The sequence below is a fragment of the Desarmillaria tabescens genome (genome assembly GCF_030435595.1).
Source record: "Desarmillaria tabescens strain CCBAS 213 chromosome Unknown EV420scaffold_1, whole genome shotgun sequence".
Classification (NCBI taxonomy): domain Eukaryota; kingdom Fungi; phylum Basidiomycota; class Agaricomycetes; order Agaricales; family Physalacriaceae; genus Desarmillaria; species Desarmillaria tabescens.
The window spans coordinates 3,736,019-3,763,314 of NW_026848300.1; the positions used below are offsets into that span (position 1 = coordinate 3,736,019).

The window sequence follows — 27,296 nt, forward strand, 5'->3', positions numbered from 1 at the left end:
GCACATGCCACTATGCCACCTTCAAGTTTGGGCTAATTTTCTTTGTTTAGAACAGATGCATTAATGGTGGCCAAGCCACGTAACGCGATACTTAAGACTCGTGGGTGAGGCCGCAAGCTCCGGGCTCACTCGGTCTCTCTGTCATCTCATCCTCCAGCATGGATTTAACCTCTCAGAATGATTTGCTGGCTACAAATCAGAATGAGAGCGTAGGTGTACCAGTGGCAGATGCGTCGTTGTCACCAGAGCAGGACTCTGACCTTTCGGTCCGAGCTCAAACTCTCTCTGAAAATCGCTACCGTCGTCCCTTAGAGCAGGTCCTTGCCTACTTAAGAGATCATCAGAGGAAACGAAATATCGAGGTCTGCCCCCCCCCCCCTGTATACAATGATCCACCTCCGAATTTCGATTTGTTCTCGTTTCCGCCGCGGAAAGATTCTGTTACAGGTACGTCACAGCTCATCTCATCATGATCCTGAACTTGAGTTTTGTTGTTCATTCCAGAACAGCAATCCTGATGAAGACGAAACAATAACGGTTGCTCTCCTTGAAAGTAACGATATCCCGTATCTCTCATTCGTCGTTGCGCTCACAATCATCATGAAGCAGATGTCTGTATCATGTAAGATAGCAGTATGTTTTCAATCAGTGTTTTATGTCCGTGCCGGAATCCAAATATCCTTTGAGGAAAGTCTTCCCCACGAACCTGTTATCCGTTCTATTTGCCGAGGCTATTCGTTCAGGTGATGATGGTACGTTTGACTCGCGTGGAGGTGTGATTCTATTCCAGGGTAGCTTATCAGAAAGGCAGCTTCTTTGTAACACACATATATATATATTCGCACACCCAGGATCTGTTATCTACTCCGTTGACATTATCTACTATGGCGACACAAGCAAATTCTGTTCCTCACCCAACTTTAGTGAAGGTGTGTGAGGAAATTGACTCTATACCGGATTACTAACACGAACCTTTCATTAGATCGATCCGTTCATGTTCGTGCCTTATCTACACGCTTTGAGTTCAGTCTTTCATGCAATGATTGATAGACCAGCAGACCAGCAGAAAGTACGTGCAACGCATCGAAAGCACTCTATTATTGACGCAACTCCTAAGGGTATACATAACCGCTGGCAGTATGTCCCTCCTCTTTGCCAGTTACCCGTTATCTCAAGCACCTTACAGCCCGGACATCCCACCGTTTGCGACAGTCAAACCCGGCGAGGTGTGCTTTGCTTACGGAAAAAGGCATGACTTGGTCAACTAATCCACGAGCTGTTTTAACTACCTAGGTATTCAAGGTGGAATGCATTGGTACGAACCCAAATTCATATCGCATCGCTCTGTCTGAACGCTTTGGGACAAGACTGGACCGGTGCTCAAATTGGCAACAATGACAGTGAGTTTCATCATAAACTAGCGCCTTCTATTTGCTACTACTATGTCTGTAGGCAGTGATGATATCAGGGATGTCGATCTCACCAAGATCCATAATCTCTCCGGCCCTATTGCTGTCGAAGGCGCGGAACCGGGCGATTGCCTGGTCGTCGATATTCTCGACGGTAAAGTGTTCTCCATGACACAGACCACATAACTTAAATACGCTCGACAGTGACACCGTTCGAGAAGATGCCTTGGGGTTTTACTGTACGCCAGCCTTCTGTTAGCCAAAATTATCCTGACTTCCCTAATCTATAGGGAATCTTTGAGCTTGAAAATGGCGGGGGCCTGTTCGGTTCGTGCATCTTGTTGCCCATGAAATATGATCCATTAATAGATGCCTAGCCCGCGAGTTCAAAAGCCGCGCTGCCAAAGCCATCTGGGACTTCAAAGGTGTTGTATGACCTGACCTTGCCTATCCAATAGCACTGATCCCGCAAAGGCATGTACGCGACGTCCCGACATATCCCTGGTGTGCGCTTCGCAGGAGTCTCTCACCCAGGCCTGATTGGTACCGCCCCGTCCGCTGAACTCCTTGCTACGTGGAACAAACGCGAGAGAGGGCTTATTGCAGAGCACGCAGACGCCATGCCGCCCGTCGCGTACGCGCCGAATCCCGTGGGCGCGTATATCGGCCAGGATAATCTTGACCCCGAGGTCAGAAAACGGATCATGGAGAATGGGGCTAGGACTGTTCCTGGGAGAGAACATGGAGGGAATTGCGATGTACGTTCAACATTGCTCCTTCGTGGATAACGGACTTTGACTGTTGGGGGTAGATCAAGAATCTGTCAAGGTCGTTTTAGCTATTAATTCTCCTTCTACTTTCCTGATTGGTCCTGCAGGGGTTCTCGTTGTTATTTCCCGGTGTTCGTTCCCGGAGCGAACTTGTCAGTCGGTGACTTGCATTTCTCTCAAGGGGATGTACGTGTATCCTGTCAGGTTTCTAGTTATGGACACTAATGTTGTTCCTCTTGCTAGGGAGAAGTGAGCGTCAATTTTTTTAGAATAACCTAGAGCTGAGCCGGGTTCCTGTAGCTCGCGTTCTGTGGAGCTATTGAGATGGTATGGGGCAAACCCATATTGTGCCCGAGGTTACCTTATCCCGTCATTATTGTTTCTAGGCGGGTATCATTACTTTTAGTACAAGCATTATCAAAGGCGGCGTGGAGAAGTTCGCTCTGAAGCAGCCCATCTTTATGGTTCGTCATACCCAGACGCATCATCCACTGCCACAGCTGACGAGAGTGTCGGCAGCCTTCTCCTATCGACCCGTTATACTCATCCAAGGTCAGACCGATTGCTTTCAATTTATTGGTCCAAATTAATCTCACACACATAGCTTATCTTTGAGGGAATCAGTGTCGATTACCGTATGTTTGTCCTCTTGTCTGTGCCATGGCACCTGAACGTCTTTGCAGATGGGGATGGAAAGCAATACAATATGGATGCGTGAGTTATGAGTCGCCTGCCAATGCCTCTGCATTTCACGGTATTAATAGAACCGTGGCATATAAACAAGCGGCTTTGAATGCCATTGCATACTTGATGAAGGTACGTTTAATTTGCAACGCAGCATCACTCCGGGCTTATAGTTCTTCCATTAGATTGGATACAGTACGCTCTAAGTTCTCTCTAGCCTCTTTGAAATATTGCTCACCCCATTATCGTAGCTAGAGAACAAGCTTGTAAGTCGCAGCTTCACATTTTGTACGTCGCTTCTACAAATGAGTATCTAAGACCTACTTCTATCGGCGGCCCCGATTGAAAGCCATGTGGGAGCTGTGGTCGTACGTTCCGCTTTGCAACTAAACCCTCTGGGATTGATATATGTGGCAGGACTCTCCGAACGCGTGTGTGACCCTGGCTTTGCCTACGGGTATTTTCGAACATGTTAGTATTGATGCTCGATTCATCTGCCTTCCCAAGCTCAGTTACTTTACAGGATATCCTTCCTAAGCCCGAGGGCCTTACGAAATATGACTTTGGCCAGTGCGCTATCCGGAGTGACGGTGTTGTTTGACTCGGAGATGCAACACGTTTTAAATAGTAATTACAACGTACTAAGCACGAATTTTACACAAATTTTACTGCATATGCACACATGTACTACCAAACGAAAAAGAAATCCAAATCTTTATGACGCTCTGCTTTCATTCACGTAAAACTTTGAGTAAATCCTCCCAACGCGCTTGTCTCGACGAGGGTAACATCTGATGGGCCTTTGACATCCCATTGAGTTTCCATTGTAACCTGAGCCCCGGCATCCGCCCTCCACTTCCACTCGAACTTCCCTTCCTTTTCTCCGCCTTTCCCATCCACTGTCGCTTCCCATCCGACCTTCAACCCCTGGCTCCCGACATCCAGGATCTCTCCTTCTTTGGCGCTCGCTAACACCTCGGGCTTGCGCAGCACGACCTTCACCCTGCTGTCATCGCACATCGGGATCACGTCTTTAACAATGAGGTCCTCGATAGCGAACGCGTGCTTGTTGTGCACCGTGATCTTGGTGGTGTATGTGATTGTGTTGATGGTCTCAGTGAAGGCTCCTCCACTAGAGCGTGTCGTCTTGAAGGTGCGTGCATATGTGACTTTGGCCGTAGCGTCATCGCCGAGAGTACAGTCGAAGGTGTCTCCGGCGACGATATCGTGGATATATGTGCGTGAGACGTAGGTATTGTCCAGGATCACTTGAACGGGACCAGGAAGAAGTCTGTATTCGCTAGTGTTTTTGACTTGGCACTGCATAGAAGTACTAAGTATGGTTATGATATGTAAAGATTTATGTCTTACCTGCAAGAAAAGTCGAGGATCGATTCTTGGAACTGTCACGTATGAGGTACTGCTCTGGAATGGGAGTACGGCGACTGCAACTTGATGTTCAACACCGTCACTGGGAATGGTAGATGTTCCTTCGACGGAATACGAGATGGCGAATGGTGTTTCGGTGACCAACGTCGACGCTTCAGACGTGGTTGATCCGTCAGGAAGAACTACTTCCTCAAAGATCTCTTCGGACTCATCAGGAAGCGCTTGTACGGGCTCATGTTGAGGTTGAGGTGGCGGTGCAGACCCAAACAAAGACTGAGCGGCGGGCGCTTGGCCAAATAGTGCTGCACCAGGATGCGCCTGATGTTGCATCGTCATTGGGGCAAACGCGTCAGTGGACGGACCGGAAGCCTTGGACGACCCGAATAAAACGTTTTTGTATAACGAAGTACCGTTGTTGGAGCCGAATGTGTTCGATCGCCACAGAGGCTGCGGCTTGATCTTGATCTGCTGAAGTTTTGGGATCGTCTTCCTAGACAGGTCATTGGAAGAGGTGTTGAGAGTGATCGCAGCATCCTTCCAATCTTCTCCGGTGCTTTGGGTGACACGAGCCCGGTAATGCAAGTAAACCTTGGCTGAAGGTTTTCCGTTCTCGGTGGTAGCATGCAATTCGTAGGTTGGTTCCCACGACGTATGATCAACAACTACAAGTTGATATTAATAATGGGCAGTGAAACAAAGAAAAAATACTTGCTGTAGGTAATTTGCATTTGAATCGACTCTGGCGCTGTCGCCCCGATGGCGACATGCACCTCACCAGTCAACGTACCCTTCTTCAGCGACAGCTTCTCGGCCTCAATCTCGAGAGACCTGTCGATCTCAACAATCTTCTCATCAATTGAACTAACAGCCTCAGTGTTCTTACGGCCCTGCTCAACAAAACTCTGGAGGAACTGAGCCATCTGAGCAGGAGCAACGAACTCGCCAGTGATGGTTTTGGCGTACTGCACAAGGATATTAGCCTCATGCTCACGTATTCTTTTTTCACTTTCAAGGACAGATTTCTTTGCCTTCAAATTGCGGACAATTTCCGCGGGGCTGTCCGGTGCGTATGGCGTGGAATTATTATTGCCAAGTTTACAGACAACGTCGAATAAGCGGGCGTCGCCTAGACCAGATACCCTCACAGAATGCGTGTCAATGGCACTAGGAAGTCCTCTAATCTCGACAGTGTTCTGTCCAGCCTGCGTGAATGAAACATGCCATTAGCCCGCGTCTAGTAACACCGAACGGGATTTACCTTCAGCTCCAGCGGAAAGGTGCGAATCACTTCTGCCTTTGAAGACTTGTAAATAGTAGCAGATTTTACAGGAAAATCTGAGGCGAGAATTCGAATTGACATGGTGGTAAATAGTAAATGAGGGAGATGAACGATCAATACATGATGCAGACATTTATAGATCCGCGGAGCCGCGGTGGCTGTGACTAGTCTGTCTGAGATAATTCCCACGCCTCTTTTGCTCTTTTTGTCATGGTTCGGTTCAAGGCCAGTGGTTTTCATGAAAATACAGCTGAAAAGACGCTGAATTAATCAACAGAATCGATGGCTTCTGGTAGAACTTATTCCAGTAGGCGAGCAGCAAAGAGCATCCAGGCTTGATGCTAAACAGATTTGGGCTGCTTTGAAGGAAAGTATTCAGAATCATTTTGGCGACGTGGGCTGGGGTAGCGTGTCGCATTCTTTAACTGGTGCGCTTGTTTTACTATATCGTCATGAAGGTACTGAGAATCGTTCTAGTGAAGTATTTTTCTCCGACGACAAATATATGTATTATCCGTGTTGCGAGGGATCACCATCGTGTTGCCCGAGGAGGACTTACGTTGCTGGATTCGATAGATGGAATTCGTATTGTTCCATATGTTATAGATATGTCTGGTTCGTGTACGAATCAAGTGGGTTGGCACGCGTCTAACAGATTCTTTGGCAGGTACAATCAAGCACGCTCAGTTATCTACCATAGAACACAATCGCAAAGTGATAGCCCAATATCGAGCCAGAGCACAGACTTCAGGTACTATAAACGATCCTGGTGGTACTATATTGAGACATCTGCTCACTCTTCTTTGCAGCTTCTTACCAGGATTCTTATGACGAATATTTGGACGCTAGCACCAAAGAAATTGAATCATTACGCGATTGACCCACTGTACAATTATCCGCCAACCGCCTATGCCGTGGGAGAAGATTATGTTACGACTTTATTCTTGCAACATCTCATTTGTCTTGACATTCGCTGCAACTATCGCTATTCTATGCCGTATTGGTGCTGAAGTTCGATTATTTTGGCACTGATTTTCGAAGTGGACAGCAATGCTATCGTTAAACGCACGTCTCTGTGTATTTCAGAAAAGGACAGTCGCCGATGAAGCTTTGTACGTCGTCAGCGGAGAACTCTCCTCATGTGGCTGGTACAAACGACAGTTTCGTGAACTTCTCGCAGGAGGGAGGCTACTCAGTCTCGCCGTCCGATTGTATTGACAGCTACAGCCGTATCCGGCTGCTTTAAGTCGGAAATCGTTGCACGAAGGACCGACGCGGAGAATATCCGCGGTTCGGCCGCGGGACGATGGCCGCGGGCACCTTCTTCGGTGCTGCTACTTTTCATCCATCACTCCTACACAGTCCTCCACCCACATCCCTGTCGGCAATATCTCCGAAACCCCTACCTGTCACTGGCTAGTCGCCGAAGGAACATTGAGCAAACAGTAAAACGCCAATCTCAGTCGCCCTATCTTACGCCTTAGATAGGGATCACTTGTCTTATCTACCGGCAAAGCCAGTAGGACAATGGCATCTATATAGATAGCGCTTCTGGCGCATCCGGAGAACGCCAACTTCTGTGCAATGTCCGACCAACCTGTTATCGTCTCGCTGTCCAGTGCTGAACGGGCTGAAGGGAAATACTCCATAGATAGCCTACGACGAGCAATCGAAGGCTTGAACCGCGATGGTGTGGTCTATCTAGAGAACATTGGTACGTTATTTGGTCGAAGGAAGATCATGTTCTGATGCTTATTCGTCATAGTTGATCCTGAACATATCGAGAAGCTTCGGCTTGCGATGCTGGATGAAGCAGAGATCCTGAAGGCCAAGAAGGGTGACGACGTTTCCCAGTATAATCAAGGTGTCGCCAGTATGTAATAAATTTGGGCTTGCTGTATACTTGGTGGTCTGAGACATCGTCATCAAGCGAACTTCATTCAGTCCCCTCCACTTACCAACCGGTCCCTCTTCTTCGAGGATGTATATGCAAATCCTTTCGTTCACCAAGTCGTTTCGCATTACTTAGGTAAGTCTGCTGCAGCGGCTCCTTGTTGATTACTGTTCTCAACAGACCTTCCATAGGACCCTCTCCCTCTTGGACCTTCATTACAGGCAACAACGCTAACAAACGGACCACGGATCGTCAAGCTGTTCACAAAGACAGCTCATTCATCCACCCACTCGCTCCCTCAATTGTTATCGCCAACTTTCCTCTCAGCGAGTTCTCGGCGGAGAATGGATCCACGGAAATGTGGCTCGGCTCCCATGCTACTACTGATCCGGGTGACCAGATGTGGCCTGCACAATACCCAGCAGCACAGGCCCCTCTATGCTTCATCCGTCCCGAGCTTGTCGAGGAGCGCAGGAAGATCCGTCCGCCCATCCAGATTGCATGTAAGCCGGGGGGTGTAATGTTGCGCGATCAGCGTATTTGGCATGCGGGTATGCCCAACGCCAGTGACGAGGATAGGATCATGTTGGCTATGATGTTCATGGCGACCTGGTTCCCTAATGATCGCAAATTCAAGGTATGGTGGGCTCTTCGTGCCGTTCTTGGTAAGAGACTGAATAACGATAATAGCTTCCGTACTTCGCGAGGGAGATTCTCGAGTCCAAGTCTTTAGCTGTGAACGTTCAGGCTGAATATGTCAGTGAATCCGAATGTGAAGAGAGTATGCATCAATGGGGTAGTGGTATCCAACCGTCGGACCCCAACTACCGAAGTCTTTGGGAAGTCGCTCAGCTGAAGAACAAGGCCTGATAGACCACGTATCTCAGTGGAAGAAACTGCATCCGCCGTGTGTATAGTACATAGCTCTTTACGTTCTCATGCGCTACTTCGAAAACCAGTTTGACAGGGACGTTGTCAGCGCATTAAAGAATAATTTTCTTATCTCTCTGTTGTCTGATTCAGACTCTTAGTCCGATTTTTATGGCCGAGGTGAATTCCTTCAAGCTTCTATTGTCAGGTTTCTGTGGTAAACTTAGTTTTGATGCAGAGGCCTCCACTGATGCCGCCCCACCACTTGGCTCAGGACGCTGGCTCGGAGAATCAGCTACAATGACATCCGATATTCGCGCTTAGCCAACTCGGTGGATATGGCAGCGCAGCTTGGGGAGTTATCTTTATGTAAAATTCTAAAATTTATGGCGATATTGACGTTGGTGATCTCATGCTACAAGCCGTCTTGCGTCGGGGAACGCTGTCACTCATGACCTCCGCGGGCTTCCGCAACGTTCTAGTGTGACAGTATCGAACCCGTGAGGCATTTCTAAGTTCTAACACATCTTGTGGCTTCACAGAACGCCTGTGTTCTTTCCTTTGGACCACATACCGGTCTTCTGAACCCTATTAAAGATTGAGAAGATGACGAACGACGTTGGGAGAAACGAAAGATCCGAGGTCGTTTACCAGCGAAAACCTTCTGTGTTATTGGACAACTGCCTGCGATGGAAGATGTGCTACCCTGCCCGCTGTATGATTGTATCCATGCCTTCATGCGAGGGTACCACTCCATATTCAGCTGACAACGGGGAGTGCGGTAGAGATGGATAAATGGACAATCGCGCCCATCTGGGAAAGATGAGAGATATGTTTGAATTGGGTATGTCGTCTTGATTTCTGCTGTCATTTGTTCATATCTGATCACTGTTTTCCAGTGTTTCATTATTGGCCAAGGTCAGGTGGTAGAGTAGCACTTGCCTAGAGTTAGTCGGAGCCCAAAGAACTGGACATACGCGGTTCGCGGAACAGGTGTTCTTCGGAGAGTAGCGAGCACTGTGTGCAGTGTACCGAAAGGCGATGCTCTGCCGCCCGGCATGAAGACACCAGCAGTTAAAAAAGTGTAAGCGCGAAGCATTCGTCCCGAGATTTTATTCCAATATTGTTCCCTATTCACCGTGTATATTCAGTGTCTATATTGCCAGAGATTCCACGCGTCTTGGTGGCTTCCTTTTTAATGCCCATGTATGTCCACGATCCACCTTATAGGCGGCTATCTAGAGACAGGTCGGCCTGTACACCTCAAGAGCAGTATCTGCATCCGGCCGCCTTAGATAACCGCGGCTTTTTCTCTTCGTCACCACCTTCAACACTGCTCCCTATGATACAAAGGCCCTCTTCTCTGCCCAGACTTTTATCGAAATCAGGGCATCGTTCCTGACGCCCAAGGAGAATCATAAAGCCTTCTCATCGAATGGCAATCACCTTGACGTTGAATCATGTCTTTGCGAAGCTGGTCGTTGCACAGGAAGGTTCCGGAAGAATACCAGTAGACCGTTATGTCCAGCAGCGTCAGAGCACGGGACTTGGCGAGGTCTCCACGGTTTCTTTGTATTTGAACTATTTATGAATCGTTTCACTGAATGAAGTATTCTATAGGTTGGCCAGGTTACTGGATATTTCCAAGAGTAAACCGGATGGAAGTAGGAGCATCTGTTTTTGATTGGCAGATATCTCCCGAGTTACGTCGAGATATTGGGAGGACGACGCGAGCTAATTATTACTAACACACTTAGTTTCCGAACCAACACGTCGAGGCGAAGCAAGTCGCCTTTGCTTATTTTTTAAGTGTCTTTCAGAGTATATTATGACTACCAATTTGACTCCTAGAAGCATCAAATGACTGCTACCGCAAATATACATTCCGGGAGAACCCCTCGTCCATGACGCTGACGACCACCTGTTCGGTCCGCTGCATACGTGGCTTACTTCTTTCGTTGCCGGATCACTAGTAGAAACGACGTCAGCAGGCAGGTGACAAAATATATGGATCGGCGGTGCAAGGTGATGGCGAACCGCTGCTGCTTAGTATCTTGCCCAGTGCGTGGTATACATATGGCGCACAGAGTATGGAGGAACTATTATCAGAAGGCAAAGAGCCTGAACTTGCGGTGTTATTTTCATTGACATCATAGGGATATTTCCGCGAGATAGCAGTCAAGACATGCACAATGATTGCCAATGAGATTTTAAGACTGTTAGAGATACCTAGAATTTGGTCCGCGGGGATGAACATTTCAATATTTATACTAGGAGGATGTAGTGGAATGCAGAAAGCTCTTGGGTCCTCTCTGCACTTACTGAGCGAACTTTGGGGAATAGGGGAGTTGACCAAAGGGAGACCCGGATCTCGGACCGTAGCCTCGAAGGTCACGCGACCGTGGTTACCAATTGAAAGTTGGAAGCTAAGCACCCCAAACGCCACCACTAGGGTGCAATGCGACTTGACATCGACTCCCTGGTACTCTAGCCGCAATTTCTCGGAATAACTCAAGGCAAAATGTCATCAGCTTATCCCTTCTTTAACTATCACTGGTGAATGCTCAGGTTACTGCCAAATCAAGTCAGTCATACTTATAAAAAGATTGTCAAAAACCAGGACTTTGTCGGGAAAATGCCATGACTTCTTGACACGATGTGAACGACCATCCACATGACATGTACAACGTCCGCTTGTACAAACAGGAACGAAGGAATGAATGCCTTTCTTCACGTAATCGGGAATATTATCGTGCCAAGCACCCTTGGAAATACTATGTTTTCACTTATCACGTCGGTGTGACAAGCTCTCTGGATGCATATCTTCCCTTGATATTGACGCAATGATCCTCCATGAGGCATGATGATGACGTCGTAGCATCAGCACGCAGGCCATCCATCTTAATGTGAGTTCGTATTTCTTTCCATGCTAACATCCGTTATCTGATGCTCTACGTATCCCCGTTCCTCTCCTGCGATGTCTGTACTAGTTTAATGATGACAATCATTGCTTGGACAGACCGAAGATCTGAGCGGATGTCTCCCCGGATCACTGGCTAGTGCAATCTGAGTATCTGAGTGGTCTCCGAGATCTACTCCCACGAACTCGAGTTTGTGCGATTCGGCGTAGATAACAGGTCCTCGGGATATCAAATCACGACTCAACGTCTATTCATCCGTGCAGCGTGCTGGGTATCTTGGATGCCTGCCGGGCTTACTGGGGATACAAAGGTAGTAAAGAGCAACGGCCATACAATAATACCGTTTTGTGCAGGTGCCGGCGAACAGCGTTCCTTTACATTGCATAATTGTGCCTCTTGCATTTATATTCTGGTGTCCATCCTCCAAGCTTCCATCCGCATGTCTATTCATTCAATCTCGAGAGAAATAGTCGATAGCATTCTCGAAGGGCTTGACTCGAACACGGATCGCGATTCTATCCGCGCACTCTCACGAGTTTCTAGATCCTTTCGCTCTCATTGCCTACGAATCCTCTTTTCCGTGCTTTCTTTTCATCCACCGAGTTCACCGCATGTCCCCACCACATGCCGGTCCTTCTACAATCTCGTTCAATCGATACCTCATATTCCGTCACTCGTGCGAACGCTCAACATACGTGAGGGTACCCAGGACCATTTGTGGATCCCCACGGAGCCGACATTTCCAGACGTGATGCGAGCTCTTGTTAATGTTACGGCCATTAGCATGGTTTTTGTCAAAATTTCCTCTCTTCCAGAGGCCAGTCGCTCAGCCATTACGAACCAGAGGCTTACCAGAATTCATTTGGATTCTGTACACTTTAGATCCGATGACGAGTTTCGGGCGCTGCTGAGGTATTCCTCAGATTCGCTGGAGATCTTAGATCTAGGGAATATTACCTTTGACTCCGGTACGCGGTCATCCGATGGGTCAATGAGGATTCAGCCGGCTGAGTGTCGCTTGACCATGCTGATGCTTGACGTACAGTCTGAGGGCGACGCTGAAGTGCTGAATATACTGTTTGGCCTTCACCCGCCTATTCGGATGGATATGGTCGAGAAATTGTGGTTAACTGAAGTCTGCATATCTTCAGATGCAGTAGTGGAGGGACTGGACAAACTGTGGAACTGCTTAGTCGTATCTGGCGGTGGTATGCTTGCATCGATTTCAGTCGGGGATTGTCACGGTCTCGGTAATTTTTTTTCTGCTTCTAGCACTGTAACTGTTTGTTGACATCTTTACAGAGGAAGCCCTGAGACCTGTGACTCTCAACGGCATATCTGAGATATCGTTCCTCACAACTACTTCTGGATCCGTCGGTTTTTCACCATCACTACAATGGTGGTCAAACAATTTCAGCCGCGCCGCTGTAGCCACAGAAGGCTGGGAGCCGGATGAAATCACCATCATCCTTCAGTTGGAGACGGGTTCTAGCGCTCCATTAGTTTCATTGTTCGACGATGAGTCCATTGACGCATGGACACGCATGGACACATCCCTTTGCGGCGTCGGCGTGATCGGCACTCCTGCGGTAGAGGTTAGGATCATTCTTGACGCGAACCATGATAGCACGTCAGACTTCCTCTTCATGCAGTCTTGGGTACGAAGACAATTGCCGATGTTGCACGAGGGCCGGTTTTTACAGGTACGGCAGGCCATGGGCGATTTATGATGTGCGTACCGTATTCATAGGAGACACACGCGGTAACGCACGATAAATGGTCCTTCTTCATACGTACTTCGCAAATTTATTAGATACTCTGCTTGCATTTACTGAGCTAATCACTTCGATCATCAGGAACCATGAAGAATCGTCGCCCATATTTGGACTCTCCCTTGCTGCGCGTTTGCTACTCACGTTTAGTATATTTTTCCCTACTGAATCGGTATCATCTCCCTAATCTGCCAGCTCCCTTTGAGCACCCTAGTACTAGGTTTCCACAGCACCATAGCGAATTAAAAGCCCATTAATACTGGTACAAATATACGTGGAAGTGTAAGAAGATAGTCAATATTTATCTAGGTTCAACGAGCCAATGTTCCCTCCCACTTGCTTCGGAGATCATGGAGATTCTGCACGACACAGTACGGTTATTATTAATCGATATACTTAACCTTCGTACCTTTGTAAATGCGCAGCTGACTCGCCTCGACATAGGCCCGAAGAATGACAAAGCTCACTATAAATTCCGGCGGGCCGAGATAAAGTCGCTTCGGTTTAGCTCAGCCTATTAGCCTTTCTTTGGCTTAGAAGAACCCTCCACCACGCTCAGCATTTGCTCAGGTGCTAGATACGAGTTTTCAGTATGGAAGTCTTGTCCAACCTAAGTAGAAGTAACCAGATGTACATCGAGGTTTGGAAGATCACGTCGTCTACAGGAGAACCGGTGGAGCCGTGGCCGAGGCTTCGACGGGCCCTTTGCCTTCGCCTTCGCGAATATCTTACTTGAAGACAATTGCTATGCTGAGTCTCACAGTTGGTATCACACCGTTGTAAAGTGGACGCCTCGATCGTTTCAAGATTGACGAATAGCAGTAAGGATTCACAAGTGGAGGTTCAGTACGAGTCGGCAGCTGTGGCCTGTATGCATTTATCCAATTAAACGCAAAAATTAGAGTTTAGCTTATTTATGCCCTCGGTGAGAATCATTTGTCGAGCTAGTCTTTTTTTGGCAGTATGGTGGCCAGTACGAACCAGGAAGATCATTTTAATGACTCTCGGCCTAAAAGCTGGGCTCCTTGGGCACATTCTGATTATATGAGAGTTGTTGCTAGTGAAGATAAGCTCGCTTGTAGACCTTCAAACATTGGATGTTCAGCTGGAAGAAGGAAGTCGGCCGTTCCTTGACGAGGGCGACTAATGTCCTTTCTGCACAAACGACATAGAGGTCAAAGATTAATCAAGCCGTAAATATATAAACGACAGAAGAGGCAAATAACATCCTCCCCTCAGGCTTTCTTCACCACATACCTATCCCAACTTGGATACGCCGTATTCTCCCTCCTCAGCCTCTGCATCTCCGCCTCCCTCGGCGTCAAACTAGTCTTCATCGTCATCGTTAATTTCTGCTTGCCTTTCTCCGTAACCTCATGATGGTGCTCCCATATTGGCACGTCGTTCGTGGGCAGTATCACAATCTTCAGCTTCATATTGTCGCTTGGAACGCGTGGGAAGGGTGGGGGTTTTATCGATTTGGGCTTGGCGATTCCGAGATGTGCATGTAGATGTTCGAGGTATCGCTGGTCGGCGGAAGAGGATGAGGGAGTGGGAGTGTTAGTGTCAGGGGGTAACAGCTCGAGTAGTTCTGTTATAGCGTCATTATTTGACGGTTGGAACTTGAGTATGGCGCGCAGATCTAAAAGATGTCAGGAACAGTGCAGATAAATGGGCACCAAAGACACCTCTAATAGCATCATCCGTTTTCCCGAGCATTCTTCGAGCGCGCGCACGACGGAAGTATCCTTTCCCGCTACGGTGCTGGCTTAATGCCTTTGTGCAAGCCTTTTCCGCCTCTATCCAGCTAAATCAAACGGTGGTTGAGCAACTAAGAGAGATCAATGTGTAGAATCGTACTTGTTCAGCTTCAGATACGCAGCAGCTAAATTCAGTTGGTAATGCGGCAACTCAGGCTCAATTTTATGCGCTGCCTGATAGTGTGTAATTGCTGTACCAAAGAGACCCCTTCGGAAAGCAGTGTTACCCTTGTAAGAAGAATATGAGCTACGACATGGTAACACTGTCTGTGCACCCACCTGCTCCTTCTCTCGCTCAGCCTTGAGGAACCGCCACTCCATGATCTCTCCAATAGTCATACTGGGATCGATGCCCTCGTCTAAATCCTCTGGATCCATACCACTGAAATCTAGCTCCAGCTCCCATATATCCTCCTCTTCCTCTGTCTCCCACCCGAAGATGCCGCTTCCTCTGCCATCCCATTCCCTCTGCTTCCCAGAACGCACCCCGCTTTCCTCCTCGTCCTCTCTCACAGTCTTCTCGCACACTTCACCTAGATGGTCCGTTGAGCACCCGCAGTCACACCACTTGGTGGACAGCTTCTCCCTCAACACCTGGCCGTATCCTCGTACATCAAATTCCCGTGCTACACGCCAAAGCGTTTGTGTGACCTTCTCGTACCCCAATCGTACCTTGGGTCGCCAATCATGCTGCCACTCGGGCGGTATTTGGCTCCACCTGGCATATTTGTGCTCGCATGCTTCCTCCAGTGCTTCTATCCCCTCCTTGAGAGACCCTAGATGGGGAGGCTTAGAGATAACAGGTGGAGGCATCGCTTCCAATACATCCAGATGCCCCTTCAGGGACGAATAATGCGGTAGCAGTCTCATCGAATGCAAACCACGTTTCTGACATATAGTCACATTATTTGACATCGCCTGGAATTAAAACTACGTCAGCCGGTATCCCAAAAACAAGAGTCGGACACATACAAAATGCCTCAAAGCCGTGTAACTCCACAAGACACTCTTCGTAGCAACTCTCTCACCAGCTTGACGCATGTCCATGCTGATCGCGGCTCGAAAAAAATCCTTGATCTCTTCGCAGTCTGCATTGTGTGCTGCCCAACTAGGACCACCTAACGTCACGCAACGCATCACAAAAGTGGGGAGATGAACGAGAGCGATGTCGTGAAGACGTGTCGAGAACAACCGGGCGATATCCTGCTCGTACCGGAGAAGTAGGATGCGGGAAATAGCACGTTCAAGCTGAGTGACAGCTGACATAGCTTGGGTTACGCTGCGGTCAGCGTGGGGATTGGGATGGTGCGAATGTCGGTGCTTGAGCACTTGCTTGGAGCCATTACTGTTGTTGTTGGAGCCCTTTGCATTCTTCTTGGGATTGGGAGTACGCCGTTTGATATGAGAGTATTTTGCGGGCATATTTCTGAGTGAGACAGTTTGAACACTTGTTCTCGTGAGGATAAAGAGCACGTACAGGTTCCTCGTACTCGTCTGAAGGTCAAACTGGTCGATGGCAATGTCGCAAATGGCACAGCAGTAGCAAGGCTCGGCCACCAGTTTCAGTACAGCGCCTATCCAGCGTAAATAGAAGTATACAGCACACAAGCGCCAGAGACGCACCTTTACGCGCTTAGCAAGGCCTCTCAGTGTGTTTCCAAATAGTCGCGAGAAACTTCTCGTCGTTCTTTCCGTTGAGATTCTGCAGGCGTCGAGAACGACCGTTAAAGTACGAAATCAAGCAGAAATATTACCCAGATGTACTTGGGCGCTTACACGGATACAATTGATATACGGCGGTCGTGGAAGATTGGAAAGAGATTGCCAAGCAGACGCCACGAATTATTTCGGGAAATAATTTACGGCAATTATATAATCAGATATTTATGTACCGGCACGGGATTATCCGCTCAAGGTCGGAGTCCTGGGAAATGCCGGTTAAGTGATCGGACCGGCCGGTAGGCCAATAACGAACTTAAACCTTGAACTTTGCTTCCCTTCAGCCTCTAGAACAGCTTCCTTCGTTTCTTGCTACAATATCTGATTTTGCTTCTCTATAGAACCCAGCTTACACTTTTCACTAGGCAACCTATGAACGTGAGTTGCACAATGTTTATCGTATTTGGGACCAGCCTTGCTTCATGCTGAAATCCAATATACTCATAACGGATAAACTGGGAGATCTTTCTTCTTGACGCCTTCCACCCAGTTTTCTGTTCTTCTCTTACATTTTTCCCAATGTCGGACTCCACCCAGGACGGTGCTGGCACTCCTCCCAACCAACCCTATCGTTGCTCCCAACACCGACGCCTACCGCCAGTTGTGGCACACTCTGATTAAAAATAAAGCCGCTTACCACAGACCGCGTGCTGTTGAAAACCCTGCAGTGATGAACGGACGTCTTGAGCTCGCTGGAGAGATGCGCGGCATAGCCCAGGGTTCTATGCTAGCTCGCAATTTTATTAACGAGTTCTTACCGTGGAATGATACCACCCCCGAACAAGTTCAGAAAGCTTCACCCTACGTTCTGGAGGGCGACTTGTCATGGCATGGCTTATTGCGTGACCAAGCGCGAGACGCTCTTTTACAAGGACTACTGGAGAGAGAACGCGCCTCATGCTATACCAGAGTCTGAAGTCTATTATCTCCTCGCCAAACACGAGATTCCCCATGTTGCTCAGATGGAACTCGGTGGTGACAGCGACCTCTGGACATGACTACGCATCAAAGGACTGGGCGCGCGCTCACCACCGAATTCGACGTCTTATTGGTCATCCCATTGTCCTCGTTAGGAAAGGCTGCCCATTAGAATCGTTCGAAACTGCAAAGCAGCTCGTTTCATGCGTTATCGGTGCAACGGAAGATACGCATAGTTTTTGGATTTGCTCTATTTATCCACTGACTCCTGATGATTCGCAGCTCTCCACCGCGATATCAGCGCCGGGATCATGATGACTCTGAACCGGGAGCATCGACAAGGCTTTTTGATCGATTAGGACCACTGCGTCCTTGTTAATAAGGCTCTCGACCCTTCCCGTATATCTCGAACGGTATGTTTCTTTGTCGTACTGCATATCTACAGTGACCGACTGTAACAAAGGGTACCTGGCAATTCGTTTCGGCAAATCGTCTCGAAAATTTAAACACTGAACATACTTTCGTTGACGATCGAGAATCAGCCCTCTATGTCCTTGTCTGGATTGCTCTCCGTCACCTTCCACATACGTTGCCTGCTGGGCATCTAGAGGCGACATTGGAGATTTTTGATACGTATGTTGTCGAACCCGGGCAATGTGATGGAGGCGGTGGATCCAAGCAAGACGCTTTAACCTCAGGGAGGTTCGGCAGCCGTGTCGGACTTGTGATTCGTGAACCCTGGATCCAGGGCTGCTTGACAACATTGTGTGATATCTTTGCCGCTCGATATGTGGAAATTGTGGACAACCGTTTCAAGTCTACTGCCACTATTGTTGCTCGACGCGCCGTAAAACAAGAGAGCCTCGCACAACTTTGATGTGCGAGCAAGACAGCTGATTTTTCTCACCAATCTGTGACACATGCCTTTCTTGCCGTCTTTTCATAGGAAAATTTAACAAATAATACTCTTGATTCGATTTATATGCAATTAACTCCCTATGCCATCATCTATTATGACTCTGAACTTCTACAGTAAGACTGACGGCGAGGTTTCATTACAACATCGGTTTAGTGCTTGCACTCGGAGCACTTGCACTGGCCGGTAGCGCAGGAGCAACTGGAAAGCAGGGAAATATTCAGCGCGTAATTTCTGAATGGAAATGAGATGGTATTTACGAGCTGCAAGTCTGGGAGACGGGAACTTCGATGGTCTGTCGAATAACAACCTCTGTGATCAGTATAATGAGAGAGAGGATAGGATAGTGTATACGAACAGCGAACATGATGTTTTAGGACGGTTGTTGGTTAGGCTGTTTGGAGCTTTGAAGATTTGGTGGTTTGCTGAGGGAGTTCCTACATATTGAGCTGTCTTATATAGAATTCCTGGAGCTTTATTGTCGAATGTTTACGTGGTCGTCCATAAAATCGCTCTCGGAATTTAGTGGATCCAAGAAATAGCGCAGGCCGTTCTACGCCGCTGAGTGATCGATATAAACTCAATATTGATCTTCCGTGCGGATGCAAGTTTCAGCCACTGTTTCTGATAGGGAACAATGAAGCTTGTATATGCCATCATGTACCACGCTAGAATGAATGGCGAAATGTCAAGGCATTCTGTAGGAAAGGATTCAGTTCGAGTCTACAGGGTGTCAGGTCTGAAGCGGTGAAGAGATCAGTGTTCCATTGGTACTCAAATTATCGTCCTGGAACTTGAACTCGTGGCACCAAGAGGAGGCGCCGCTGAGTCCTAGGAGCTATGGTGCGGTCTTGCGTTGCTTACCGACTCAAGAAGCGTCACGCGGCCAAGTGAATGCCGCATGAAAACGCGCGGTTGTAGGCAGAATATGCGCCAGCCAGACACTGCCTCGGTTGGCTCGGACCGATGCTACATATGTATCCGAACCGGGATTCCTTTTTCGGATTTTCTGACCGCTCAGCCGACTACTTAGGTAAGTATAAGAGCGCTTGGAGTCGTAGCACACAGGTGAGTACAGCTACCACGAGTAATTTTTATGTAGGATGTTGCGTCAGCGTACAGTTAATCGATGGAGTTCGAGCACTGATGCTTATTGAATTCCATCTGTGGCTTCGCCAGAGCCTCACCTGTCACCAAATACTGCGCCTCGCGCTGATTACAGAGCCCCCTCCCCCAGGCGTTTCCAGGCTTTCTGATGATTCAGATTTGAATCAGGCGGCGCCCTAGAACTGCAACCTCGGTGCACAAGCAAGAACATTGCCGCCATTTCCCGGGACCAGAGCCTCTATTATACCGGATCCTCTTCAATATCACTGCCTGAAAAGCGCCTACCGCCACTTGCCATATGCATGCTCAAAAGGAATGTTGAATTACCCGCCCGACGCCACCATCGATACCGGAGATGATGGGATCCATCAGTTATCGCTATCTCATCGTCACGGATGGTTGTAAGCCCGGCATGTCATGAAACGAGTCCCCAGGACATCGGTATCCAATACACCGCCCAGGATTAGAAGTGCGATATATATAATTTGTCGCGTCCATTCAACCATTTTCTTTCATTGCTGTAGCCGGTCTCAGTAATATGCTGTCTGATTCTATTGCTCCTGGATATGAGCTTGTTGTTGTTGCTCTTACTACCGCGTGCGTGCTACTTGCACTTGGAATCCACTCTATGAATCCTGACGTGCAGACAGGACCTACGTGGTGACCACTTCACATGTTAGTCTTTACTTTAGCCAAAACCGCAAAGGGGATTCGAGAGCCTTCAGGCTTATGGTGCGTGTCCCTTAATTCGAGGGTTATGTTTTATTCATTGATGTGAAGGTGTTCACTTTATGGCAAGTCCAGTGCCTTCAAGATGTATTGTACAAGTGCTCGGAATTGAAATTTGTCCGTCTAGGTTCGTCGATACCTGCTGTACGGCGGTCATCTCCCATTCTGCATCGAAGATCATGGATGGGAAAATGTGTATTCATTCCCGTAAATCACCTTCACCTTATCCATGGTGCGTACTTTTGTGATAGGTGATGATCGTGGGAGCTCTGATTCGTTCGCGCTAGGACATTTGCAGTGAGTACTTCATCCGAGTCTGATCAGATATATCTGGCTAAATGCTCATTCCTGTAGTTAGAGAATGCGGTATGAAATCTAAGTTGATACCACAAGTGGTAACGAACCTAACTTTACGCCTCAGTGCTTTATGATGTTCGCCATCCAAGGGTATGTCTGTCTATTGCTTCAAGTCCTATCCTTGTTGACGTACCGCTCCAGTTTTTTCATCATTCGAACATGGATCGGTACGAGTCACGCCAATAGACTTCCTTCCCTAACTAACCATCCCAACTAGCGCGTTCCGTAAAGCAGCAGATACACATAGGTCTGATAACAGTCGCGTTATGTGCCCTCGGTAAGTCTTGTACCATTTCAGGATGCCGCTTGACCTGTCAGTTCTGTTTGTGAAGCCGCAAGCATTGGTGCGTCTCCGCTCATCATGCTCCTCACTTTCCTCAATCTGTCTTAAACAGTCCTCACCATCAAACCATTTCCGCACCGGCTGTTCTCGACGTTTTCAGGTGGTGTAGTAGGTTCCGTCGGTGGGATTTAATCTTCCTCAAACAAAGATGCTGATTTGCATCCTTCGTAGTTGATTTGCGTGGGTGTCCTGGCCTTTACGACGACGTTTGATATCGTCATAACCATCGTCTCTTGCTATTGTTTGGGAACCAAGCGAGACCGTGTCGTTCAATGGTGCGCGGGGTGTGTCTGTTCAAAGCAGTCTCACCGAGGTTCTCATAGGATCTCCAAGTACCGAGATGACGCGACATATTATGTCTGTGCTAGGCTCATCATTACAGGGTACGTCGGTTGCGCGTTGCGGCTATTTCTGTAGCTTTGCAGCTTATCGAGATGACAGAATGGTGCAGGCAGCTGCGATAATAACTGTGAGTCGATATAAACTGCTTGAAGTCAGCTTATTTCTGAAATATTATGCTAGTACTGCTTGGTTGTTAAGAAGGACGTATGGATGCTTGGGCATCTTGCGCTCAGTAAAGGTAAAGCATGTAAATCATCTGTTCTCTAAGGCGACTCTGAAATTCGGATAGTATACGTGAATAACATTCTTGCAATGTAAGGATTGGTGCTTTTCTGACGCTTTTATTGCTTATTATGACTCAATTCTACAAAGCATTAATAGCCGACTTGATGATCCACACGATATTTGTGAATATCTATCCGAGAAGGTGGAGATCCTTTTCGTACCAATAGAAGAAGATTTTCCTGAAGACGCACGTATTCCCTTGTTCTAACTCAGAAAAAATATTGATTTTTCTCCAGCTTGTAGTAGCTGAACCGCACAGTTCGGACTTGAATATCTCTTCACAGGTGTAACCAGAGATTCCCGCGACAACAGTACCACTTCATATTGAATTAACTAGAAAGTATGGCTTCATAGATCCGAACTTTGCATTATACCATAATTGTAACGAATGCCAAATGAAATACGAGGTGGGCAAGGCGGGAGTCGAACATTGTGCCCAAAAAGGGATGCTGCGGCAACATGGCAACTGATTCGCTTCTCTCACTCCAACCACCACCATCTGCCATTGAATTCCTCTGGCTCATGCACATAGTACGAGCAGAGGAATTGTGGAAAGGAGTACGGTACGTTCAAATTCTTTCTACTACGAACGGGTTGATATTCATTCTTCGACAGAGAATCGAACAGAAAGGCCGAGCAACATTTATCTCTGCATTACTTCTATCGAACGAAAGCTCGCTTATTCTTGATTCTCTCCAATACGGACACCATTTTAGCGCCTTGCTCTAGGCCTGATTCACTCTGACTCCCCTGCTTCTAATAAGCGCCCAAGGCACCTTCCCGCTCCCGCTCAAGCTCAACCTTTTACATTCAAGACTTGACGATCTGAATACGCCACTAACTTTATTTACAGGCAACCAATATTTCGTTGTATAGATATCAACGATGTCGACCACCGATGTTACGCCAGATACGAATGTACACACACGAGGTTACCAGCAAGAGATGCTCGATGAGAGCCTAAAGAGGAACATCATCATAGCGATGGACACGGGTTCGGGCAAGACGCATATCGCGGTGCTGCGACTGAAGATTGAAGTTGAACGAGAACCACAGAAGGTGCGTGCCGCCTTCTGATCGTTCCAGTCATACGCTGATCTCCTCGATTGTAGGTATCGTGGTTTCTAGCTCCCACGGTTGCGTTATCCGAGCAGCAGTGCCGTGTCATCAGGGCTGCGCTTCCTGTATCTGTCGGCCTTATATCGGGATCGTTGGAACCGAACCAGTGGAAGGATGCATCGCTGTGGAAGAGGGTCATTGAGACCCATCGGATCGTGGTATCGACTCCACAGGTGCTTCTGGATGCGTTACGCCACAGCTACGTCCAAATGGGACGTGACATTGGATTGATGATATTCGATGAGGCGCATCATACGCTCGACAAGGCGCCATACAACATGATCATGAGGGAGTTTTACTTTGGATTGTTGCCGCGGGATACGCCGAATCTGGACCCTCGATATGCCAGGCCAATGATATTGGGATTAACGGCTAGCCCTATTTACGGCGGGGATATCGCCAAAGCTTTCAGGTGAGAGTTAATGCCATAATTTGCGATACCTGACCTGACTCGCTGTCGCAGTAAAATTGAAGGAAACCTCGACAGCATCATTCGCACTCCGCGCCGCAATCGGGACGAACTGGCAAAACACGTCCACCGGCCTATTTTCAAGCATGTCAAATATGACCCGCCAGACGGGTCTCTATTTTCAACCAACCTCACAAGTCTAAAGCAAGTTGTGGCTACCCTCAATATCGAAAATGACCCGTACATAATCTCTCTACGTCGCGACCTAGTCAGAGCCTCCCCCCGGTCTTCTGAACACTATCGACTCGACCAAAAACTGTCAAAGACCATACTCAAGGAGAACACCTTCACGCACAAGGGTTTTCACGATTTCGAGCGTACAGCGGATGATATTCTTTTCGACCTGGGTGCTTGGGCAGCGGATTGGTATGTTTGGACGGTGTTAGAACAGGCCAAAAAGGCTTGCCAAGGTGACGAAATGATGCCCTCTTGGCAGACACGGGAAAAGAAGTATATGCTTGGCCTTCTCAATCAGGTTCATGTTTGCCCAGTGTCTTACTACGCCTACGACATTGTCGAGGATTCGTCTCAAAAAGTGGCAGAACTTGTGAAGGCATTGTTACAGGAGAAACAAGAATTCGAGGCAGCCAACGAGGCGTTTAGCGGGCTTGTGTTCGTTACGCGTCGCGACGCGGTTCTGGCGCTCACAGAGATTCTCACACACCATCCTCAAACGAAAGAGATCTTCAAAACTGGGAGCCTACTAGGGACATCGGACAGCAGCCATCGGCATTCGTTCTTGGATCTCACACGCAAGCTACTGAAACAATCGCAAGAAGAGACGTTGCGCGATTTCAGGATTGGAGAGAAGAATCTCATCATTTCGACGTCTGTTGCTGAGGAGGGCATCGATGTCCAGGCATGTGGATGTGTTATACGCTGGGATCCGCCGCAGAACATGGTCTCATGGCTGCAAAGTCGAGGACGGGCGCGTCGGAAGCGTAGCACGTTCATCGTCATGTTCGAAAGAGGTGGAGGGAATGAGGAGGATGTTCTCAAGTGGGAAAACACCGAAGCAGAGGTGTTACGCTTATGTAATGCATCGGAGAGAGTCATGACGGCAGAGCCTGACGAGTGGGAGGAATGGGAGGAATTTAGGGTACCATCAACGGGGTAAGTTTTCGCTGAATATATCTAGCACTTGTTGCTCATGTTGTCATTTGCCAGTGCTCTACTGACTCTGGAGTCGGCTCTTCCTCATCTAGCCCATTTCGTGGCCGTTCATCCGAATGCAAGTTTCAATCCCGATTTTCAGCCTTTGTATGATCTAGACCCACCTGATTTACCCTTCGGATGGCATTCATTCGAGAACCGGTCTACTAGTGTTGCCTTACCCTACTCCGGACCATGGGGTTCAACCGTCACTTTGCCAAGATTCCTGAGTTCTGAACTCAGAGTGCATTCAACAGAAATGATTTATCCTACGAAGCTATCCGCTCATCGACATGCGGCGTTCAAGGCATACAAAGCATTGTATGACAACGAATTACTGGATGACCATCTCCTGCCGCTCTTCTTCCGTGACGAAGAGATCAAGAAACTGCAAAGCGAAGTGGAGAAACGCGTTAGTATTGTCAGCGTGTCACCCCAGGTGAACCCATGGGCGCCGGATGATGGTACCGCAGTCTGGTATTGCTCAGAATTGACACTGGGGGAACTGCCTCCTTTGCTCATGTTCACGCGTACTCAGTGCCCGTTATCATGGTTTGAGAACGACGGTCCTCCACCACTCTTCGCTCCCCATCGAGGCCTCATCAAGGTCTCCCTTCGCAACGTCGGAAAAATCAGTCTCTACGATGAAGGTATCAGTCGAGCACGCGAGTATACTCGACGAATATTCTGGAGCATACACGGTCAACGGATGACTTGGGACGACCTGGACTTTTCGTATCTTTTCCTTCCCGCTCCCGGAACGGAAGATGATGAATGGGAAGACCGTCGTGCGTGGCTGAAAGAAGAGAATGAGCGCGAAGGGCGATCTAACAAGTACGCCTTCGATGCGAATGCACAGGATCTTGGGGAAGCCTTTTGGTACCCTCAGGACCTTGCTATTGTGAGAGCTGGATTCCAGTTTGGGAAAGCATTTCGATTCATCGCTTGGCGGTATGACACTGTCAACGAAGAAGAACTGGAGGATATGAAGACACGGTATTTTCGGCAGGATGATTTGGAAGATATCCCGTACCCGCTCATCGTCGCCGAAGTTTTGCCGGCCAGGAGTAATTTCTTGCTGCCGCTCACCAAACCTGTCAAGGAGGGTCCTCGACAGTCACCGAAGAGGGTTTTGCTGATCCCGAAATATACTGCAGTCACGCTCATCTCTCCGGTGGAGACTGAATATGTGTCCTTACTACCTTCAGTCTTGCGCGCGCTAGCTATGTCGCTCACTGTTCAGTCCATGCGGGATAGGATGTTCACTCCATCATCTCATCTTTATGCCATTCCATCGCAGCTATTGACTATCGCTATGATGGCACCATCGTCTCAAGAACGTTACAACTACCAGCGTTTGGAGACGTTGGGAGATACAGTGCTGAAGTATCTGGTCAGCATACAGCTTCTATCAGAACATCCCCTCTGGCACGAAGGATATCTATCGAGACGGAAGGACCATGCTGTCGCCAACGTTAGACTGGCAAATGAGAATATCTCCAGAGAAATGTTCCAATGGATTATCCGAGGTGGGTTCCAAGATGATATGGCCTTCTCGTATTCACGTGTTCGCAATTAGATCGGTTGCTTGGTAGGAAGTGGAAACCTGCGTACTTGCATTCTACCGCGCCTATTCGCGAGAAGAAATCGGCCGAGGCGGTTGCGACCGTTCCCACGAAGAACGAAGCGAAGGCCAAGAAAGCAAAAAAGATTGCGGGAGAGCTCTCCACTAAAGGTACGTCCATTGTGCTATATCTCCTTGATTCGATGCCTAATAGTACTGTTCAGTGCTGGCGGACGTTGTCGAATCAACGATTGGTGCTGCGTATCTGCACGGAGGGCTCGAACTGGGCTATGAATGTGTAAAGTTCTTCCGTCTCGACCTTACTTGGCAACCAACTACGGACCGCATCTCGTCCTTGATTCAAAGGGTCAGTCAAATCGAACCTGAAGTCAGAAAGCGTATCGACTTGCCGGAGACGACCATATCCCATGTAGAATCCATGTTGGGCTACGAATTCAAGCACAAGCTCATACTCCTTGAAGCGCTCACCCATCCGAGTCATCAGCAGGACTTTGGCACCATCTCTTATGAACGTATGGAATTCTTGGGAGACGCAGTGATGGACATGATCGTTACGGATTATCTGTATCATGCAGAAGGCAAGGAGTACAGTCCTGGGCGCATGCATCTTCGGAAATCCGCTGTCGTGAACGGGCATATTCTAGCATATCTGTGCTTGAAGTGTTGTTTGAAGGTTCGCAGCTATATGCCTCGGCCCACGAAATCGGGGAGTCGGATCCAGCTTGAAGAGGAGCAGGAGGATATATATCTGTGGAAGTGCCTCTTGCATGCTAGTCCTCGTGTTCTGGAGGATCAGCGTGTAACGTTTGACAGATTTCAGAGGCTTTCGGATGCGATTGCTGATGGTCTAGAGAATGGAAAGATCTATCCTTGGGCGGCGCTGACTCGGCTACAAGCGCCCAAATTCTTCAGTGACATGATTGAAAGTCTGTTCGGTGCAGTATTCCTCGACTCGGGAGGAAATCTGGAGAGGATGCAGGATGTTATGCGAACGATCGGTGTCTTGCCGTTGTTAGAGCACATCGTCAAGGATGATGTTGATGTTCTTCATCCTGTTTCACGGCTATCGGAGTGGGCTTCGAAGCGGGGGCAGAAGGTGAAATATAGATTTACGGAGGAGAAGGGAAATGTTAGTTGTGTGATAGAGTTAAAACGAGAGGAGGGAGGGGAAGTCCGGGTTTTGGAGGAAGCGCGGGCGACGGATATCAACAGAGGCAAAGTGACGAGACTGGAAGTCAAATTTGCAGCCTCTGAAAAGGCCATAGCGTTGCTTCATCTATGCTAGAAGATTTCTCTTATTCTACTGCATATTGTTTATTTATCTTTTACGTCTCGGCTGTCCTTAACTTCGCGAGCGGCAGCACGTAATCATACCTACCTACAGACTTTAAGATACTTGCTTTCGCGGTGCTCTGGAAATCTGTTGCAATGAAGAGAATGTGCAAGCGTTCAACTGTGACATACGTATATACTTCATCAACGCACCTCCCAATAATTGGCGTATAAA

At 48.2% G+C, this 27,296-nt stretch overlaps 9 protein-coding genes across 9 annotated transcripts; 6 read left to right on the forward strand and 3 right to left on the reverse strand.

The window, feature by feature from the left end:
* Positions 1-884: 884 nt before the first annotated feature.
* EV420DRAFT_1634751 (Acetamidase Formamidase) lies at positions 885-3,464 on the forward strand (the record flags this gene model as incomplete). Its single annotated transcript, XM_060476360.1, has 25 exons — positions 885-929; positions 983-996; positions 1,051-1,069; positions 1,118-1,137; positions 1,187-1,226; positions 1,294-1,315; positions 1,368-1,400; positions 1,453-1,563; positions 1,614-1,648; positions 1,700-1,736; positions 1,787-1,834; positions 1,884-2,167; positions 2,221-2,237; positions 2,287-2,365; positions 2,423-2,428; positions 2,480-2,506; positions 2,566-2,643; positions 2,699-2,731; positions 2,784-2,818; positions 2,863-2,995; positions 3,049-3,058; positions 3,115-3,129; positions 3,182-3,231; positions 3,281-3,334; positions 3,387-3,464. 25 exons carry the CDS (start codon positions 885-887, stop codon positions 3,462-3,464), a joined length of 1,323 nt encoding a protein of 440 aa, XP_060340114.1.
* A 120-nt stretch (positions 3,465-3,584) lies between these two features.
* Positions 3,585-5,654, reverse strand: EV420DRAFT_1742692 (uncharacterized protein). The gene is made up of 4 exons (XM_060480054.1): positions 5,511-5,654; positions 4,965-5,454; positions 4,235-4,914; positions 3,585-4,183 (listed from the first exon to the last, which is right to left on the reverse strand). Exons 1-4 carry the CDS (start codon positions 5,610-5,612, stop codon positions 3,599-3,601), a joined length of 1,857 nt encoding a protein of 618 aa, XP_060340115.1. The 5' UTR covers positions 5,613-5,654; the 3' UTR covers positions 3,585-3,598.
* A 48-nt stretch (positions 5,655-5,702) lies between these two features.
* EV420DRAFT_106426 (uncharacterized protein) lies at positions 5,703-6,496 on the forward strand. The gene is made up of 5 exons (XM_060465594.1): positions 5,703-5,756; positions 5,809-5,959; positions 6,009-6,146; positions 6,199-6,282; positions 6,341-6,496. The coding sequence occupies exons 1-5, from the start codon at positions 5,742-5,744 to the stop codon at positions 6,409-6,411; spliced, it is 459 nt and encodes a 152-aa protein (XP_060340116.1). The 5' UTR covers positions 5,703-5,741; the 3' UTR covers positions 6,412-6,496.
* Positions 6,497-6,932: 436 nt separating this feature from the next.
* Positions 6,933-8,709, forward strand: EV420DRAFT_106443 (uncharacterized protein). The gene is made up of 6 exons (XM_060465598.1): positions 6,933-7,245; positions 7,297-7,404; positions 7,462-7,560; positions 7,617-8,062; positions 8,116-8,475; positions 8,534-8,709. Exons 1-5 carry the CDS (start codon positions 7,116-7,118, stop codon positions 8,293-8,295), a joined length of 963 nt encoding a protein of 320 aa, XP_060340117.1. The 5' UTR covers positions 6,933-7,115; the 3' UTR covers positions 8,296-8,475; positions 8,534-8,709.
* EV420DRAFT_106506 (uncharacterized protein) lies at positions 8,525-9,486 on the reverse strand. Its single transcript, XM_060465603.1, has 2 exons — positions 9,238-9,486; positions 8,525-9,183 (listed from the first exon to the last, which is right to left on the reverse strand). Exons 1-2 carry the CDS (start codon positions 9,392-9,394, stop codon positions 8,807-8,809), a joined length of 534 nt encoding a protein of 177 aa, XP_060340118.1. The 5' UTR covers positions 9,395-9,486; the 3' UTR covers positions 8,525-8,806.
* Positions 9,487-11,252: 1,766 nt separating this feature from the next.
* EV420DRAFT_106519 (uncharacterized protein) lies at positions 11,253-13,142 on the forward strand. Its single transcript, XM_060465604.1, has 2 exons — positions 11,253-12,466; positions 12,519-13,142. The coding sequence occupies exons 1-2, from the start codon at positions 11,497-11,499 to the stop codon at positions 12,944-12,946; spliced, it is 1,398 nt and encodes a 465-aa protein (XP_060340119.1). The 5' UTR covers positions 11,253-11,496; the 3' UTR covers positions 12,947-13,142.
* An 869-nt stretch (positions 13,143-14,011) lies between these two features.
* Positions 14,012-16,170, reverse strand: EV420DRAFT_1664022 (uncharacterized protein; the record flags this gene model as incomplete). The annotated part of the gene is made up of 5 exons (XM_060478951.1): positions 14,012-14,630; positions 14,677-14,795; positions 14,849-14,976; positions 15,028-15,666; positions 15,721-16,170. The coding sequence occupies 5 exons, from the start codon at positions 16,168-16,170 to the stop codon at positions 14,224-14,226; spliced, it is 1,743 nt and encodes a 580-aa protein (XP_060340120.1). The 3' UTR covers positions 14,012-14,223.
* Positions 16,171-19,698: 3,528 nt separating this feature from the next.
* Positions 19,699-21,839, forward strand: EV420DRAFT_106702 (uncharacterized protein). The gene is made up of 19 exons (XM_060465613.1): positions 19,699-19,877; positions 19,933-20,005; positions 20,059-20,140; positions 20,189-20,202; positions 20,265-20,369; positions 20,425-20,434; positions 20,492-20,503; positions 20,559-20,584; positions 20,636-20,661; positions 20,712-20,771; positions 20,827-20,838; positions 20,890-20,954; positions 21,009-21,112; positions 21,161-21,220; positions 21,279-21,306; positions 21,360-21,417; positions 21,469-21,493; positions 21,552-21,651; positions 21,701-21,839. Exons 1-19 carry the CDS (start codon positions 19,826-19,828, stop codon positions 21,752-21,754), a joined length of 966 nt encoding a protein of 321 aa, XP_060340121.1. The 5' UTR covers positions 19,699-19,825; the 3' UTR covers positions 21,755-21,839.
* A 510-nt stretch (positions 21,840-22,349) lies between these two features.
* Positions 22,350-27,074, forward strand: EV420DRAFT_1258136 (uncharacterized protein; the record flags this gene model as incomplete). Its single annotated transcript, XM_060466874.1, has 7 exons — positions 22,350-22,523; positions 22,577-22,995; positions 23,047-24,165; positions 24,220-25,271; positions 25,362-25,733; positions 25,784-25,939; positions 25,993-27,074. The coding sequence occupies 7 exons, from the start codon at positions 22,350-22,352 to the stop codon at positions 27,072-27,074; spliced, it is 4,374 nt and encodes a 1,457-aa protein (XP_060340122.1).
* Positions 27,075-27,296: the final 222 nt, after the last annotated feature.

Coding starts and splice junctions, on each gene's coding strand:
- EV420DRAFT_106702 (XM_060465613.1), top strand. CDS start 19,826: ATGAAACGAGTCCCCAGGACATCGGTATCCAATACACCGCCCAGGATT. Junction 21,221..21,278: donor GCTAGGCTCATCATTACAGG/GTACGTCGGTTG, acceptor TCGAGATGACAG/AATGGTGCAGGCAGCTGCGA. Junction 21,652..21,700: donor AAGAAGATTTTCCTGAAGAC/GCACGTATTCCC, acceptor ATTTTTCTCCAG/CTTGTAGTAGCTGAACCGCA.
- EV420DRAFT_1742692 (XM_060480054.1), bottom strand. CDS start 5,612: ATGTCAATTCGAATTCTCGCCTCAGATTTTCCTGTAAAATCTGCTACT. Junction 4,915..4,964: donor TCAAATGCAAATTACCTACA/GCAAGTATTTTT, acceptor ATCAACTTGTAG/TTGTTGATCATACGTCGTGG. Junction 4,184..4,234: donor ATCCTCGACTTTTCTTGCAG/GTAAGACATAAA, acceptor ACTTCTATGCAG/TGCCAAGTCAAAAACACTAG.
- EV420DRAFT_106443 (XM_060465598.1), top strand. CDS start 7,116: ATGTCCGACCAACCTGTTATCGTCTCGCTGTCCAGTGCTGAACGGGCT. Junction 7,405..7,461: donor GTATAATCAAGGTGTCGCCA/GTATGTAATAAA, acceptor ATCGTCATCAAG/CGAACTTCATTCAGTCCCCT. Junction 7,561..7,616: donor AGTCGTTTCGCATTACTTAG/GTAAGTCTGCTG, acceptor GACCTTCCATAG/GACCCTCTCCCTCTTGGACC.
- EV420DRAFT_106506 (XM_060465603.1), bottom strand. CDS start 9,394: ATGCTTCGCGCTTACACTTTTTTAACTGCTGGTGTCTTCATGCCGGGC. Junction 9,184..9,237: donor TGGGCTCCGACTAACTCTAG/GCAAGTGCTACT, acceptor ACTGGAAAACAG/TGATCAGATATGAACAAATG.
- EV420DRAFT_106426 (XM_060465594.1), top strand. Junction 5,960..6,008: donor CGTGTCGCATTCTTTAACTG/GTGCGCTTGTTT, acceptor GAATCGTTCTAG/TGAAGTATTTTTCTCCGACG. Junction 6,283..6,340: donor AGCCAGAGCACAGACTTCAG/GTACTATAAACG, acceptor TCTTCTTTGCAG/CTTCTTACCAGGATTCTTAT.
- EV420DRAFT_106519 (XM_060465604.1), top strand. CDS start 11,497: ATGCCTGCCGGGCTTACTGGGGATACAAAGGTAGTAAAGAGCAACGGC. Junction 12,467..12,518: donor CGGGGATTGTCACGGTCTCG/GTAATTTTTTTT, acceptor ACATCTTTACAG/AGGAAGCCCTGAGACCTGTG.